Source organism: Microtus oregoni, unplaced genomic scaffold (assembly GCF_018167655.1).
Source record: "Microtus oregoni isolate MIOR12 unplaced genomic scaffold, Mior012 000050F_007, whole genome shotgun sequence".
NCBI lineage: Eukaryota > Metazoa > Chordata > Mammalia > Rodentia > Cricetidae > Microtus > Microtus oregoni.
In genome coordinates, this window is record NW_024543231.1 from 66,786 (window position 1) to 84,325 (window position 17,540).

Here is a 17,540-nt window from a genome sequence, read left to right on the forward strand (position 1 = left end):
AAGATTCCATTGTAGAATGAAGACCAATTGTGGCATATACATCCTCATGGACTGAATGACTATCTGATTCTTGGCCTTTCCATCAGGAGACAGCCATTGTGTAAGCCACTCTAATAAACACACACACACACACACACACACACACACACACACACACACACCCCACTCTATCAGTTCTGTTACTTAAGAGAACCTTGACTAATACAGACTCAAAAACAAAATCTACAAAGTAAAGTAAATTATAACCCTAGGCTATAACCCTCTTGTATACTACATGGGAATGGTAGTATGTGGAGACAAGGTCAAAGACAAGGGAGGGAAGAAGATGGAAAAAGACAGGGTGTGGAATTAGAAGGCAAAGGAAGGGGGAAAAGGGAAAGGAGAAGGAAGAAAGAATTGAGTTAATTGCTCTCAATGCCAAAAAGTGACCCAGAGCCAACTTTCAGGTTGTTTATTAGCAGAGATCTCCAATATTACATGTATGGGCAAGTTTTGCCTTTCTACATTTGGAACTGAATCCTACTACTAAGCAAAAGACAGTTTCAAGTGTTGTATTAGTAGAATTAGCTTTGGTAATATACATTACATTGCCAAAATACCTTCACAGAGGTAGGCACCACTTATTTGCAGTAGTTTTCCAGCACCAACAAAGCATCTTGGACAATCCCTTTGCTCAAGGAGTTCCAACCCTGCTCTTACCTGCACCATCTTCTAGGTGACTGAGATTGCAGACTTGACTGATGCTGTGTACCCACACCTGCATTTCTTCCTCAGTCTTGGCTACTAGGTAGAATGTACGGGAAGTAGTCTTGACAATGAACACAAAATTGTTCTGAAACTCCTTCCTAACGAAGTCAGGGCCTGCATGTTTCCACACAGTGCATTCACTGAGGTCTATCACACGGATAGGCTTGCTGGAGTGCTTGTTGCGATAGTACTCTAAGACATCAGGATTGCCACTCATGCGGCCCTGCCGGAGAACAAACCACCGCTTGCGCCAAGCCTGCAGAGAAAATTTGACATGAAGTTATTAGACCAATTTTTCATGTTTCTTAAACTCTGACAAGAACCTTATAGCAGGGACAAAGACAGCAAGAAAGAAGAAAAACTGTCATTCTAAAGTAATACTTTTTTCTTAGAGAGAGTCTTAAAGAGGGCACAATAGATTCAAACTCACTGTGTAGTCAAAGGAGACCTCAAATTCTTTATTTAAGGGGCTGGGAGTTTGACTAGTTGCTCAGTAGTTAACAGCATTTGATGCTCTTGTAGAGAACCTGTATTCAGTTCCTAGCATCCACAAGGCAGCTGACAACCACCTATAACTCCAGTTTCAGGGGATCCAATGTCCTCTTCTGAATTCATAGGCACTAGGTATGCATGTGGTACACAGACATACATGCAGTCAAAACATTCACACATATTAAATAAAATAAGTAAATGTAGTGTGTGTGTGTGTGCTGGACAGTTCAACTTGATACAAGCTAAAGCTGTCTGAGAGGAGGGAACCTTAATTAAGAAAATGCCTCCACTGGACTCTCTAAACGTGGCGGACAATGAAGGCTGATGAGAAGCCAAGGACAATGGCACTAGGATTCGATCCTAATGCATGAACTGGCTTTGTGGGAGCCTAGCCTGTTTGGATTGTTTGGATGCTCGCCTTCCTGGACCTGGATAGAAGTGGGAGGACCTTGGACTTCCCGCAGGGCAGGGAATCTGAACTGCTCTTCAGTCTCGAGAGGGAGGGGGAATGGAGTGGGGGGAGGGGGAGAGGAATGGGGAGAGGGGGAGGGGAGTGGGGGAGGGGCGATGTGTTGGAGGAGGGGTAGGGAAATGGGAAATGGGAAACGGGGAGGATGCGGAAATTTTTTTCAACAACTAAAAAAAAAAAAATGCCTCCATAAGGTCAGGCAGGCTTGAAGGGCATTTTCTTTTTCTTTTCTTTTCTTTTTTTTTTTCAGGACAGGGTTTCTCTGTGTAGTCCAGGCTGTCCTGGAACTTGTTCTGTAGACCAAGAGACTCTGTCCTCAAACTTGGAGATCCACCCACCTCTGCCTCCCAAGTCCTGGGATTAAAGGTGTGTGCCACCATCACCTGGCATAAGACATTTTCTTATTTAGTGATTGATTGGAGGGGGGTGGGAGCGCCATTCCAGGATAAGCAAACCTTGGGGAGCAAGCCAGTAAGAAGCTCCCCTCCATGGCTTTTACACCAGCTCCTGCCTCCAGGTTCCTGCCCTGTTTTAGTTCCTGTCCTGACTTCCTTCGATGATAAACAGTGATATGGAAGTGTAAGCCAAATAAATCCTTTCATTTCTAACTTGCTTTTTGGTCATGGTGTTTCATTGCACCAATAGAAAACCTAAGACTATATTTCTGATTTTCTCTTGCCACTATTTCCCAAGTGCTGGTATTACAGTTCATAACCATACCAAACTTCCTAATGATACATTTGGTACTAAAGAAAAAATATACCATCTGTAAATCTGCTTTACTGCATAGTTTTAAGGACAGGTCAGTATTGGGGAGGCTAATGATACAATTTATAGTCATAGTTTGGAGAAGGAAGTGAGGAACTTGAGTTCCACACCTTTTTATTTAAGGTATCCCTTCATTATCTCAAGCAACTGAACCAGCCCACATACATAACATAGATGTACTTTATGCTGTAGCAATTGGACACAATGGCCCCAAATGGGAATGAGCACAGAAAAGGGCAACAGGGTAACAACAAATGCAAGTGGAGAGATTTATAGCTCTGTGGTTTTTCTCTTCCAAGTGATGGCATGTGTGACAGCCGGATGTGTGGTTCTGCTAAGAGGCATGGTGAGCAACAGAATAGGAAGTCTTCTGTAACTCTAGCTTTAACAATAACAACAAAAATGATTTGTTTTTGTTTGTTTGTTTTCATGTGTCTGAGTGTTTTGTCTGAACACCACAAGAGGGTTTTAAATCCCATGGGACTACAGTCATAGATAGTTGTGAACCACTATATGGGAATTGAACTCAGGACTTCTGGAAGAGCAGCCAGTGCTCTTAACCCTGAACAATTTCTTCAATCTCTGTATCTCTAGTTTTTAAGCCAAGAAGCTAGGGGGGGAAACCATTATTTGGAGCACATTCAATTCTCTCTCTATTCAAATAATATGAGATTCAGGGAAGCAGAGACTCTAAAGATGGTCTTTGTTGAAAAGCAAAGACCAGTTGTCACAAAGGACCCGTAAGTATACCTAAGAATCCAAAGGCCTTCTAGGCTGTGACAAGGGATAGCAAGCAAAAGGATAGTCACTGAGTTGGGTTGAGGCAGAAAATCCCTTCCCTAGATCTGCCTTTACATGCATGTAAAGCTCTGAAAAGAGATTTGTCTCTCAGAAGATGGAGGCAGTATGACAGGAGAAACAACAGCATGAATATTTTATGGGAATAGTCTAGGAGGAAGAGAAAAATTAATGACTCAAAAATGCCTGTTGCAAAAACAGGCACTGCCAGGCATGGTATATTTTAATCTTAGAATTTGGGAGGCAGAAGCTGGTGGGATATCATGAGTTCAAGGCTACCTTACCCTACTAAGTGAGTTCCAGTTCAGCTAGACTACAAATTGAGACCCAGTCTCAAAAAACAATAACAAGAAAACATGACTGGAAACAAGAAAACTGAATGGAAGTGGGTCATTAGCAAAGAGAGGAATTCACCTCGCTCTGGGGTTTAGAATAGGAGGTGGGAAAACAGTTTTGGGATTAATAGGGACAAAGGACAGGATGATATCTTGCATGCTTGCTAAGGAAATCTTCCAAGGAAGGCCTGGAGAACCCCAAACTTTCCATGAGCTACTTTGGTGAGGAAATGTGAAGAGGAACTTTGTTTTACTTCTTTAAAAATGGTTCCAAAAGAGGAAATCAAATTGAGCACAGAAGCAAGTTTCATGTTAAGTTCTTTTAACACGGAGGGGAGATGACACAGACATTAAAATTCATTGATTCAAAAAGTACCAGTTGATATAATAATATGCGACATACTATGCAGATACTGAAGAAGTCAAATCAAGCAAGTCACACATCATGCCACTCCCAGTCTTGTGGGTGGCAGGGGAAGTGGGCAGATGGATAATCAGATAATTGTAGTCAATGAGACAAGTGTTATAATAAAAGAAAACCAAGATACTAAGAGAGAACACAAAAGAAAGACCCCTGTCAGATCAAGGTCTGGGAAGGCTCCAAAGAGAAGTGGTGACTACAATATGACTAAAGCAATAAAGAGGGAGGAGCATGCACAAAGACACAAAGAAGGAAAAGGCATGAAGTTGTTCATAAGTATCTCAGCAGGGCTAGAAGGAAAAAGAGTTACATAAGTAACTTGAGGAAGATACAATGCAGTCTTGATGCTAAATCAAATAAGATTACTAGCATGAGTTTCCCTAGGTTTTAAAATGTCTGCCTGAGAACTATGATTGGAAAAAGCCAAAATAATGTGTCCTAGGAGTGTTTGCTAAGTAAGTAGGTCAAAGACCAAGGTTCAATGCATAACGGAGAAGAAAAAGCTTCTGTACAGTAAAAGAAATGACAAAATTAAATGGCGACTGTGAAAAAGACTGAAAAAAAAATGCAAGCAACGCTTCTGACTACATTGGATTTGTTGTTGTTGTTGTTTTGCTGTTGTTGTTGAGACATGGTTTCTCTGTGTAACTCTAGTTATCCTGAAATTCTGTGGGAACCTGGTTGGCCTCCCACTCAGAAATCCATCAGTTTCTGCCTCCTGAGTCCTGGGACTTAAGGCATGCACCACCACACCCAGCTGATTAGATTTAACTTCTAAAATGCACAAAGAACTTCTAGGACTAGAAAGATGACTCATTGTTTTAGAGTGCATGCTGATCTAGCAGAAGACCCAGATTCTGTTCCCAATACCCATATCTGTTACCTCTTATAATCTCAGCTCCACGGGGCTCTCCAGAAAGCCCTCTTCTGACTTCCAAGGGCGCCTGCACTCAGGTACACAACACCTTACAGACATATACATGATGTTAAAAAATTTAAGATAGAATATTTACAACTCAATTTCAGGACAACAAATAATCCCACTTAAACTGGATGGGTGTGGTGGCATATACTTATAATTCCAGCACTCAGCAGACAGATACTGGAGGATCTCTGTGATCTCAAGGCTAACCTGGTCTACTTAGTGAGTTTCAAGTCATTCAGAGCTACATGGTGAGACTCTGTCTCATGGGAAACAATTAGACAAGGATCTAAAGAGAAGCTTTACAAAGAAGACATACAAATGGCAAAGAGTTATTAAAAAAGGTGTTCAGTATCATTAGGGAAACACAAATTAAAACAAAAAGACATTACTTCACCCCAGTTAGGTTATCTATTATTAAAAAGAAAGCAATTGTTTGTGAAAGTGGAGAGAAAGGGGCACCGATGTACACTCTTATTGGGAAATGTAAATTAGTATGATTACTATAAAGTTAAAACTAGAACTACTATATGATCCAGAAATCCCTTTTCTGGATATATATAAAAAGAAAACAAAATCAACATCTTGTAAATATGGCCGTATTGTCATGTTCATACCAGAAATGTTTAACAGTGGACAAATGGTTTTAAAAAATGTGGTGCATCTACACAATGAAATGTCATTTGGTCTTTTTTTTTAAAAAAAAATATTTATTTATTTATTATGTATACAATATTCTGTTTGTGTGTATGCCTACAGGCCAGAAGAGGGCACCAGACCCCATTACAGATGGTTGTGAGTCACCACGTGGTTGCTGGGAATTGAACTCAGGACCTTTGGAAGACGAGGCAATGCTCTTAACCTCTGAACCCTCTCTCCAGCCCCCATTCAGTCTTTAAAAAGGAAGGAGTGCAGCATTTATCAGGAATATTTGAAAAAATATGTCAGGTTAAATAAGTCAGACACAAAGAAAAATATTATATGACTCCATTCATTTATGGAATTGTTTTATAAAGTCAAATACCCAGAGATGATGAAATGGTGGTTAATGAGGGTAAGGCATACAAGGAAATAGGGAGGTGTAGGCCAGAGTATACAAAGTAGCAGACATTTAGGCTAAATAAATCTAGAGATCTAAAGTTTAATTTACAGAAGACTATAATTTAAAAATATATTATATTGGATATTATTGTAAAATTAGATTTTAGCTGCTCTTATCACAAAAACAATAGCTGTGAGATATATGGTAATATACCTCAGTATGGTAACCATTTCACTATCATATTATCATGTTATAAAACCAATATATATATATATATAATTTATTTTTGAAAGACAAACAACATGATAGAGAGGTGATCTGTGAATTACATGAGACTGAAAAGATGTATCATAGTCTTAAGTGTGCACAGATGTTCTTTGTTTCTGAGACAAGGTTTTGTTGTATAATCTAGGCTAGTCTGGAGCTCTCTATTGTAGCCCAGTCTAGCCTATAACTCATGATACACTTTCTATAGAAGAGTGACTGACACTTGAATATATGTTTCCCTATTATAGGTGAATTATATTCCCCTACACAAATTATTGTATTCCCTCTTCCCAAATAGGGTGAATGTCACCCAAATGAAAAATAGGATCTTTACCACATTAAAGTAAGGTCATTAGGTGGGCTATAATTACATATGATTATAGCCCATTACATATTGATGTCCTTATAAAAAGAGATACTAGGGCACAAAGCTGTACACAAGAAAAACTCTGAAGGAAAAAGTGTGTGTGTGTGTGGGGGGGGGTGTAGCAGAAACCATAGGCCTCAATCCAGACCAATGATTCATAGCAATGAATGCAAGTAAAGATGTATGAACTAAATGGTAAACTGTGTGATTCACCAGGCCACACTTCAGCTTCCAGGACAAGATTCTTCTTTTAAAAAAATGTCAGGTGGTAGTGGTGCATATCTTTAATTTTAGCACTCTGGAGGGAGAAGCAGGCAGATCTCTGTGAGTCAGAGGTCAGCTTGGTCTACAAGAGCTAGTTCCAGGACAGACTCCAAATCTACAAAGAAACCTTGTCTTGAAAAACTGGAAAAAAAAAAACATGGGGATAAGATAGCTACTTTAAAAAGGAATGAACTCTGCTGGAACCTTAATTTCAGATTGTAATCTCTCAAATGTGGAATCATTGAAATTCTGGAACTTGTTTCCTACCCACAAAATCAATTTAAAAACTATCTCAATAAATGATACAATGTGAAAGACAATCATTACAGGGCTGAATACAATAATGGACAATGAAATTCCATAATACAATTCCAAGAACTTAGTAGTTCTTCGATTCAGTGGACTCACAAAATGAGTAACTACAAGAACTCACATAGTAAATTCTGATCTGCCAGGATGGAGAATCCTGGAACATTCATCAAACTCCAGAAAGGCTAACCCTCAGAGACAGGCTAAGCTAGGCCCACAGTATAGGCTACTCTTGCTCTGCTCTAATAAAGCTTTAAAAGAAGCCTTAGAAAGATAAAACTGATATACAAATCACTGAATTTCCTGCCAAAAATTTCAACAATATTTAGGAGAATACAATATAATATACCAAAATGCTACTAAAAATGCAAAGTAACCAGAAAATGTGACCTATAACCAAAAGAAAAATCAATCATCATCAGAAAGACATCTAAAAATGAGAGAGACCATGGAATAAACAGATAAATAACTTTAAAACAACAAGTACTCTTTGATATTTAAAGGAAAACATGTACATTATGAGAGAATAGAAAATATACACAAGAAGAAATGAAACTTGGAGAGGTTACAAAATATTGCAGCATCTGAAAATGTTCACTAAATAATCAGGGTACCAGAAGCATTGAAGAAAGGGAAAGGGGAGAGGGAGAGAGAGATTCTTTATTGATTTATAATGAACCTAATATCCAGTATTTTCTCATCATAAACTTACTGTCTAGGAGCAACTAGATACACATGGTCTCTAACCTGGAACTCAGGCTGTCAGAAAAGGCTTAAATGAGACTATCAGACATTATAAGAACATACTCAGGATGAACATTTATTAATCAGTAGGATGAACAATTGAGGCTGAAGTTGGACCATTTTATTCCTGCACTCAGTTATAATTGCACAGTAAAACAAACCTGGCAGGGTTATAACAAGTTACACTTCTTTGGCTTTAGAATTCACTCTAATAAAATGAAGTGTCCTGTCTGGATTGTATCCATTGTCAAAAGACACTGAAATGTACTGGGAAACATCCTGAAAGTATCTGAGGCTGTAAAGAGACGCCTCTGATTTAAACTGCTTTTCTGGCAAGAGTGATTACTGTCCCTTTGTTTCAACGGAATTGGCCCCTTGCCCCTCTGCAGTGGTGAAATCCCTAAGCTATGAAATCATTTCCTTCACATGTACACAGGATGGGTCAGTAACCTGCCTCCACAATCAGGCTTTCGAACTCAAACTGAGAGGGCAAAACCCACAACTATCTTCATTTCAAGCTCTAGGTTTTGATCTTTCATTATTGTCATTTCAGCAATGGCAGTTTTATTTTTGTTTTTCTTACTTAACTGACTTTTTTTTTTAAAAAAAAAAACAAAACCTATGTGGGCCTCTTCCTTTCTTGAATCATAAATGTGCTACACACTGTCCTGTCGAGGAGTATGTGCTTACATTCTCATTGTTCTGATTGCTTACAGGCACTGATATCTCTCTGAGCTGCTTTTTCAGTGGTTTCTTATTAGACACCTTTAGGAGATGCCTTATATTAGAGGAAAATGAAGAGAAAACCTGTCCCTGTGAACTTATCTTCAAATAGCATGTCTAGCCCAATGTTCCTCACTACTACATATGAAGGTTAGTTTAGGGGTGGAACTAGTTTGAGAACATCTGGAGTTACCAGAAAATCTCCAGAAGCCAATGAACACCAGTCAGCATCCAATGCTTCTTGGAAATTTAACCTATGCTGACAAAGATTATATGCTTTATGACAGCAGGAATGTTTTCTATCTGTTTCTAAAGTCCAACAGGTATTTTTAATAGACATGGCATGTAAGATATTCTCAGTACATCACTGCTGATCGGATGATTGACTGAAATGGGTGCAGCTACACAAGGACAATATGATGGATTTCTGAGGTGGCACAATTCTGTATATGAGCCGAAGAGGTAGCTACATTAATCTACAAGGTAATGAGCTAACTCTGTGCACACATGCACACACAAGTGCACATGCAACAGGAGCCAGCTACAGTAGGTCTTAATAGGTATCAATGTACTTTGCTTGTTGGGAGACTGCTAGAAGCTGATACTAAGAGAACTGGGAAAACGTTACACTAGCCTCCTGGATGTTCCTTTTTACATCTTCCTGTGAATCTAATGGTTTTGAAATAATGAACCTAAAAAAGATACACAATACAAAATTATTTTAAAATATAGATTCTATATTATAAAAAAGTCCTAAAGGTGAGACAAGTAAAAAAAGCATAAAATGTGTTGGATGCCAATCCAAAAGCATCAACCATTGATTTAAATGGAAATTTTCTCAATGTTGTAGTAAAAAAGTACTTATTGTATGCCTATTGTGGGCTAAACCTTGGGATGTGTGAAACTGCAGTGCTGACAGAAGTTCAGTGAGCCAAGTTCATAAACACCAGGAGGTTTGAAGTGAAAGTGAAGTGAATGAAGTTAGAGAGGTTGCTGTGGCCAGATGATGGAAGACAAATAGGTAACCTAATTGATAGGACTTGGTCACCAGCTGTATGTGTGCCTCAAGGGAGATGAAGGGTTCCACATTGAAGTATAGGCATCTGACTTGCATTTGAAAGATGTTGTTATCATGTAACATGTTATCAAGGGCATAGTATTTCTTGTGGAACCCAGAGCTTGCTAATTAGTACAGTCTACTTAACCAGCTTGACTTGGGGATCCTGTCTCTGACTCCTGAGTGTTGGGATTACGGGCAGGCCACAACACCCACCCCGCTTTTATGTGGGTGCTGGGATCTGAACTCAAGTCCTCATACTTGTGTGGTAAGTGCTTTTATTTCTATCACGTAGAAATATCAAGGTTGTTTTTCAAAATTTACTTCTATACTCAAAACATTTCTTTCACTTCACTTAAAAACTTCTCCTTTGGACTCTCTAGACACACTGGAAAGAAAGGAAAGAAGAATAAGATTTGATCTTGTCTGACTTACTGATTCTTCATTTCCTTTTTAGATCTTTTCTCATTTTTGTTCCTCTGACTCTGAAAATGGTTTCCCTGCTCTTACTGCAAATGATATATACTTAGTAAATTCTGGTTAGTCTTTAGGAAATCTAACTGCTCAATTACTGACTGCAATTTGTAAGGCCTCTAAGAATCTTGGATGTGATCCCAGAACACAAATGAAAGAAAACATTTGGTGACAACTTGGAGGATTTTAGAAACTTTCAAAGACCTGTTCCTCTACACTGAGATCCCATTTTCTTTCCAGTAATTGCACCTTGAATGTACTCTGGAAGTTTAGGTATATTCAAAAATTGCAAAGGGCAAAAATCATTGAAAAAAACAAAATTCTGGTTAATCTTCTATTTTCTGCTGAGCTTTACTCTATTTCCTTGCCAAAGGGGTCATGGGACCCAAGGGCAGAGGGTTGGGAATTTCCAGGAGCAGGTTGCATTGCTGCTCTCTGTCCTGGATGAGTTCCAGTAGCCCAGGGATTGCTGGTGCCCCTTCAGCCTGATGGTCTGTAACCTTCTGCTCTCTGCCAGATAGAGTTGGGACTTGTCCCAGGCATGGGATAACTTCCTGTGATTGTGCTGGAGATGACCTGGCCCACAGGATCCACTTCCATAGTTTGTCAACAGAGGCAGGGAAATCTTGTATCTCTGCAGTGATGTGGGCCTTGGGAGGAGGAATCCCGAGATTAAATGTTCAGTACAGATAAAGTGAGTCAAGAGGGTTGTGTTCAAGCACAGCCACATTACATGACACATGTTTGACCTTCTTTATACATTGTTTCTCATTATTCCTTGGGTGATACTCTTAGCATTCAATAAGAACTGCTACATAGATTCATGAGGGTTACAAACTTGTGTCGCCAGTCACCAATATATTGTGTACCAGCATCAAGATTCAAAATGGGTTGGAACGATGAACTAAAAACAACTCAGGAACAACTACATTTAAAACTCTAATAAATACTATGATTGAGTCTGCAGTGTAATGAAAAACAAAGTAAATAATCAAGTTTGGACAGATTCAAAGATGTTTAATATGAAGACTGTGATGACAGAGCTGACATTCAGAGATACTACCAGTGTGGGAGAGGGGAAGATACTCTAAACAAAGGCACTTCCAAAGGCATGAAATCATGAGAATATACTTTGTTTTGTGGTGCATATATGTGTGTGAGAGGTTGACACTGGAAGTCTTTCTCAATTGCTTTCCACATTATTTTTTGAAACAGGATCTCTCACTGAACTTGTAGCTCATCAATTCAATTAGGCTGGCTGACTATCAAGTCCCAAAGATCTACCTTTATTCCCCCTCCCCAACTCCCAGAGCTGAGATTATGGGTGTGCACTGACATGCCTGGCTTTTTTTTAATGTGGGTACTAGGGGTTGAACTCAAGAAAAGGAATAAACTGTAATCAAGTTATGAGCATAGAAGAAAGAGACAAAAACCATACCAAAGGCATATAAAATGTTTTCAGGAATTAATCCAGATTCCCATACTTATATAGTATACATTTAACCCACAGAGCCCAAGAATATGTTTTCAAAAAAGTACTCTTACATCAAATTGTTAGGTGTAAATAGCAATAATGTCCACACGATATGAAAGCATTTATTGTCATTGAACTGCACAGTGACAAATAGTTAATATAGTCACTGCTATATATTTTTACTTGAATAAAAATGAAAGATAAATATTATCACACCTTTAAGAGGATTATTATAATCAAAGTAACAACAAAAGAATCCTAGAGTAACAGACTCCTCAAAATATTCACTTATAATAGGAAACACATGTGTCCCAAAATTATTTGTAATGCTTTAGATGGGTTGATTACATCATTTGATACTCTCTGTGGACCCCAGATGAGATACATATTCTCATATACCATTCTATATACATGGAGAAACTGAGGTATAAGGAGCTTATACTGAACATTTAGTACAAGCTAAAAATAAACAAGCAATTTACCTTACTCTCCCACCTCAAAGTTCTCTTTGGTGTAAGATAGTCCCTGATTTCCATTCTTTCTCCCTCTCTTAGCTTTGTAGTTGGACTTTTTTTTATTGGGACTGTCAGCTTCCCAATAATGACATGGAGACTTATTATTAATTATGAAATCTTGGCCAATATCTTAGGCTTGTTTCTAACTAGCTCTTATAACTGAAATTAACCCATTTCTATTAATTTTCTTTTGCCTCATGACTTTATTACCTTATCTCCATAGTGCCCATCCTTCTTTCTCTGTGTCCCTAGCATCTTCACCTTCTTCCCAGCATTCTCTCTGTCCCAAACACCTTGCCTAGCTATTGGCCATTCAGCTTATTTTAAAACCAATAAGAGATGTCTTTATAGTGTTGAAAAAGATTATTCCACAACATGTCTTTTTCCTCAAACTCTGGTTTTTTTTGTCTTATTGCCCTAAGAAAGAAAATTATCCATGACATAATTATCTCTTCTCTAGGTTAAACATTTTTCTCTGAAATTATTCAGATATCTTTCTCTTCTTTTGTCAAATTTGTGCCATCTCTAAGGGAACATGAGATGTGTAGCTAATCTAGAGTTTCTTTCTTGATTTTAGATTTTTTTTATTTTAAATACTTTTTATTTTTAATGAGACAACAGAGAGGATTTATATAAATATACTTATTAGTCTATATTAATTTTATTTTTATATCTTTCTCAGAAACATCTTTTTAAACTTTGTTAGTTGTAGTAGGCCAAACAAGAGTATTTTGTTAAATTTTGTGTTTATCTGATGCCTAATAAAGCTAGATATTATTTCCTATGTATGGAGTCCTTTCAAAGGCATATGTAAACTGTTAGTAATATGTTTTATAACCATTATATTTATCTTTTTATAATAATTGATAAACATTATTTCTTAAGTTTTCATACTTTATCATACACTTTGTTTATATGATGTAAAGGAAAACCAGTTTATTATATCTATATCATTTATCTATATCTATATCATCTATATATCTAAATCTATATTTTGGGTGGGACCCACAGTAAGGCACACAGGTGTGGGGGTGTTCCATAACTCAAGGAAGAATGTGACTGCTTTCTTCCCTTGTCTAAAAGAGTCTGCCTGAGGCTAAATTAAAGAGTTTTAGATTAATGCCATTGGCAAAGGAGATTTCAAGTATTGAAATCTACATTGACTAGTATTGATTTTGATATGTGGTTATTAGTGATCACTTTTATGTAGATCTATAATGAAAAGAGCAAGCTGAGCAAAGAAAAATACAAAATGTGCGATTTTAGGAGAAAAGAGGCACCAGGACGTAAGGAGTTAAGTCCAGTGCTCAAAGAGATAAAAAGTTTTTTAGAAATCCTGATGCTAAATGTAATAAAGGGAGTGGTGACCTCAGGGCAAGACCCCACCCAGATAAACTTACAACTTGTAAAAAGGAATTAATGAAAATTTTAAGCAGTGAAGGAAATCACTGAAAACAGAAAGCTGGTAAAATGTAATTGAATGAGGAAAGGCCAAGTTCCAGCCTGAAAAAGCAGAAAAGTTTGTCTCTTTGGCCATATGGTTCTGGCTTTAGAATTGAGGATAGAAGAAAAGGATTGTGGAATCTCCTTCTGTGGCTAAGGAAAACCACTAAAGCCAGGCATATATCAGGGGTGCCCCTGCACAGAGGCGCTAAGAGGCCACTACATAAAGCTGTGAAGGTGAAGCCTGGATTTTGTTCGAAATCCTAAGATGTTGGAGATGCCAGAGTTGTGAGATACCTGACAATGAAAGCTTCAGACTGGGCACAAATCAGCAAGACAGTTAACTATGTTTCAGTCAATAAAGCTAAAAGGAGTTGGAGATCTAAAAAATACTTTGGTGATGTGGGAATCCCTCTGTGTGCTGTGATAACCATTAATGAATAAAGAAACTGCTTTGGATCTATAGCAAGGCAGAACTTAGGTGGGCAGGGAAAGCTAGGCTGAGGACTGGGAGAAAGAAGGGCAGAGTCAGAGAGACACCATGGATCTGCCCACCAGAGTCAGACATGCCAAAACTTTGCTGGTAGGCCACGACCTCATGGTGATGCACAGATTAATGGAGATGGGTTAAAATAAGATGTAAGAGTTAGATAATAGAAGTTAGAGCTAAAGTGCCAAGCAGTGATTTAATTAATACAGTTTCTGTGTGGTTATTTAGAATCTAAGCTAGCTGGGTGGCTGGGACCAATAAGCAGCTCCTTGCAACACTTTGACATCAGACATGGATATGCAGAATTGGTATTTTGTACTTCTTGTTTTTTTCTTGCTTTTTTAATGATTTCAGCCACATAAGGCTGATAATTCTGGATTCTAGGGGTCATGCAGGTGCATACAAGCCCTCAGGCAGAAGTGCCTAATAGCCCCCGGGGATGTTAAAGGGTTCTGCGTGATCCACATATGACTCAGCTAAGCCATTGTGTGTATGTATGGTTGCATCATCCATGTATGACTCCGCTAAGGCCTTGCACACATGTGTGAGCCCCATCATTTGTGTATGACGTAGCCACGTCAATCCCCCTGTGCACATGTGCTAGGCAGCTTTTAAAAGCTGGATGTGCCATCTTCTTCTCTCTCTCTCTGCACACTGACTTCCCCAGGCCTATGCACATCCCGGCTAACAAACTCCTAAGCAGATTTGTTGCATGTTCCATGTTTCCTTCTTACTCGCACCAGGTAATTTCAGCTTTGGTTCAGTATTTCCTCACTATGCTCTCTTTTCTTCCTTTTGGAATGGTAATGTATATCAAATGACAGTGTTCATTGAAAGTATGTGATCTGCTTTTTCATTTTGATTGTCCAGGGGTTACAGTTAAGAGATTGCCATGAGTCTCAGAGAAGACTTTGAACTTTGTACTTTTAATCATTGTTAAGATTGTTATAGACTATCAGGGACTTTTGAAGTTGGACTGAATGCACTTTTTGCACTATGATGTATGGGACCAGGGTGTAGAATGTGGTAGTTTGAATAAGAATAGACTCATACATTTGAATGCTTAGTCATCAGGGAGTCAGTAGCTCTATTTAGAAAGATTAAGAAGTGTAGCCTTGTCGGAGGAAGTGTGGGTTTGTTAGAGGAAGTATGTCACTGAGGATGGGCTTTAAGGCTTCCAAAGCCTAAGTGAGACCCAGTGGTTCTCTCTTTTCCTGCTGCTGCCTGTGGATCCAGATGTAGAACTCTCAGCTTCTTCTCCAGTACCATGTCTGCCTGCCATGATAATAATGGACTAAACCTCTGAAATTGTAAGTAAGTCCTAAGTAAATAACTTCTTTTATAAGAGTTGCCCTAGTCATGGTGTCTCTTCAGAGAAACAGAACATTAAGTCACCGCAAGAGAGGAAGGTCAAACCATTTACAGCTGATATAACAACTAATGATTCTATGGAAACATTAAATCCAGGAGGGTCTGGAAAGATGCATTTTATGTTCTTAAAGACCACAATTACCAACCCAGACTATTATTCCTAGCAAAACTATCCATTAAAATTAAATTTAAAAAAACTTTCCGTGATGAAAATATATTAAACGAATTTATGAGCACTAAGCCATAGAGGACATTCTATGGAGGACAGAAGACAAGGATAAGCATACCTAAGAGATCACACTATTTAACAATAACCAGGATGTAACAAACAATACCAGGACAATTCAACAAAAAAGGTATAAGAGTGACTGGAGAAATGGCTTCATGATTAAGAGCACTTGCTGCTCTTCCAGAAGACCTGAGTTCAGTTTCTAGCACCCACACTAAGCAGCTTATAACCATCCATAACTGCAGCTCCAGGCATGCTAGGAACCAAACTTGGGTCCTCTGAAAGAGCAGTCAGTATGCGTTCTTAATAACTGTAGCATCTCTTGAGCATTGGAGTACTAGATGTAAAACCACATATTAATCCCAATACAGTGACAGTACATCCCCCCCAAAATAAACAGAGAAACACTGGGATTAAATGACATCATTAGAGAAATTCAATTTATAGAACATTATACTGAAACACTAAAGAATATACATTCTTCTCAGAAGTCCATGGAAGTTTCTCTAAAGTCAACTGCACAGTAGTATACAAAGCAAATATGAACAAATACAGTAATATTGAAATAACATCCTGTATTAACTGCAATGAAATAAAGCTAGCTATAAACAGCAAATTATAGAAATTTCACAAACGCATAAATAAAACAACACATTATTGACTGATAAATGGATCACTAAAGAAATAAAAGAAATTCCTATAACTGAATGAAAACAAAAATACAAAATACCAAAATTTATAGGACACGATGAAGGCATTTCTAATTTGTGCCTACATCAAAAAAATTATAGAGAACCCAAGTAAACAACTTAATAATTCACCCTAAGCTCTTGGGGGGAAAAAGAAAAAAAACAATACTCCATAACAGTAGATGCAGAAAAATAATCAAGACTGGAGCAGAAAATAATGAAATAGAAATGAAAAAACAATACAAAGAGTCAATGGAAAGAGCCCCGGTCCAGCCACCATGCATTGTGGGCTGGGCTACCTACCACCACTATGATGAGCAAGTATGAGGTGGAGAGATGGGAGGGTAAGAGAAGCAGAGCAGTTCATGTGCTGTGTGGAGAGAAGTGAGAACAGGCTGGTATGAGCTACCTGCACTGCCCCACCTTAGAGCACATGATGTCTGAGCCATATCCATGGCCCTAATGCAACTGGGGTTTGTGATGATGTCTGTGGCTGTGTTACCACCAAGGACTATGTGGATTTCCATGGTTTGGGCTGCTGTCAGAAGCCATGCTGATTTCCAAGGGCCAGGCTGCCACCAGGGCTATACTTATCTGAGTGGTCTTGTTCTATGGTCCTACCATAGCCTGGGGTCTGTGTTGATGTCTGTGGCCCATATTATCACCAAAAGCAATGTGGATGCCTGTGGTTTGGGCTGCCACCTAAAGACATGCTGATGCCTGAGGGTGGTGTTGAGCTGGCTACACCCTTAGCCCACTTCTGTGGGAAAGTTGGCCCCACTCCTCACCAGCCTGCCAAAGGACTGCACTGGTATAGGATGGGCAAGAGGGAGACCCCCTCCAGTCACCACGTCACTGGCCACCACTAGGCAGTGACATCAGTGGCATTGGCATGGGAAAACTGGAGGAACCATAACCGCAGGATTTCTGTGACTCAGGGCAACAGCAGAACAGCAGAGAGGGTTCTCAGTGAGGGTTCAGTGTTGATGTAGTAGAAGCCAAAGGACTTGAAACAGACCAACTACTCATTGCCAATGAACATTTGTAAGCAAAGCTGTTTGAACAAAAGGGATACTGCTTGACACATCTCAGCTCCCAATGCCACTACTGACAAATGAATAAATGATGGA

At 38.8% G+C, this 17,540-nt stretch overlaps 1 protein-coding gene across 3 annotated transcripts in view; it reads right to left on the minus strand.

Annotated features, from left to right (window-relative positions):
- The window catches only part of LOC121436921 (GRB2-associated-binding protein 3-like), a 99,979-nt gene that overhangs the window by 33,181 nt on the left and 49,258 nt on the right, over positions 1-17,540 (minus strand). For all 3 annotated transcript variants that reach the window (XM_041636817.1, XM_041636818.1, XM_041636816.1), the window contains exon 2: positions 700-1,003. In XM_041636817.1, coding sequence (XP_041492751.1) covers positions 700-1,003 — 304 coding nt within the window. The remainder of the gene's footprint in view (positions 1-699; positions 1,004-17,540) is intronic.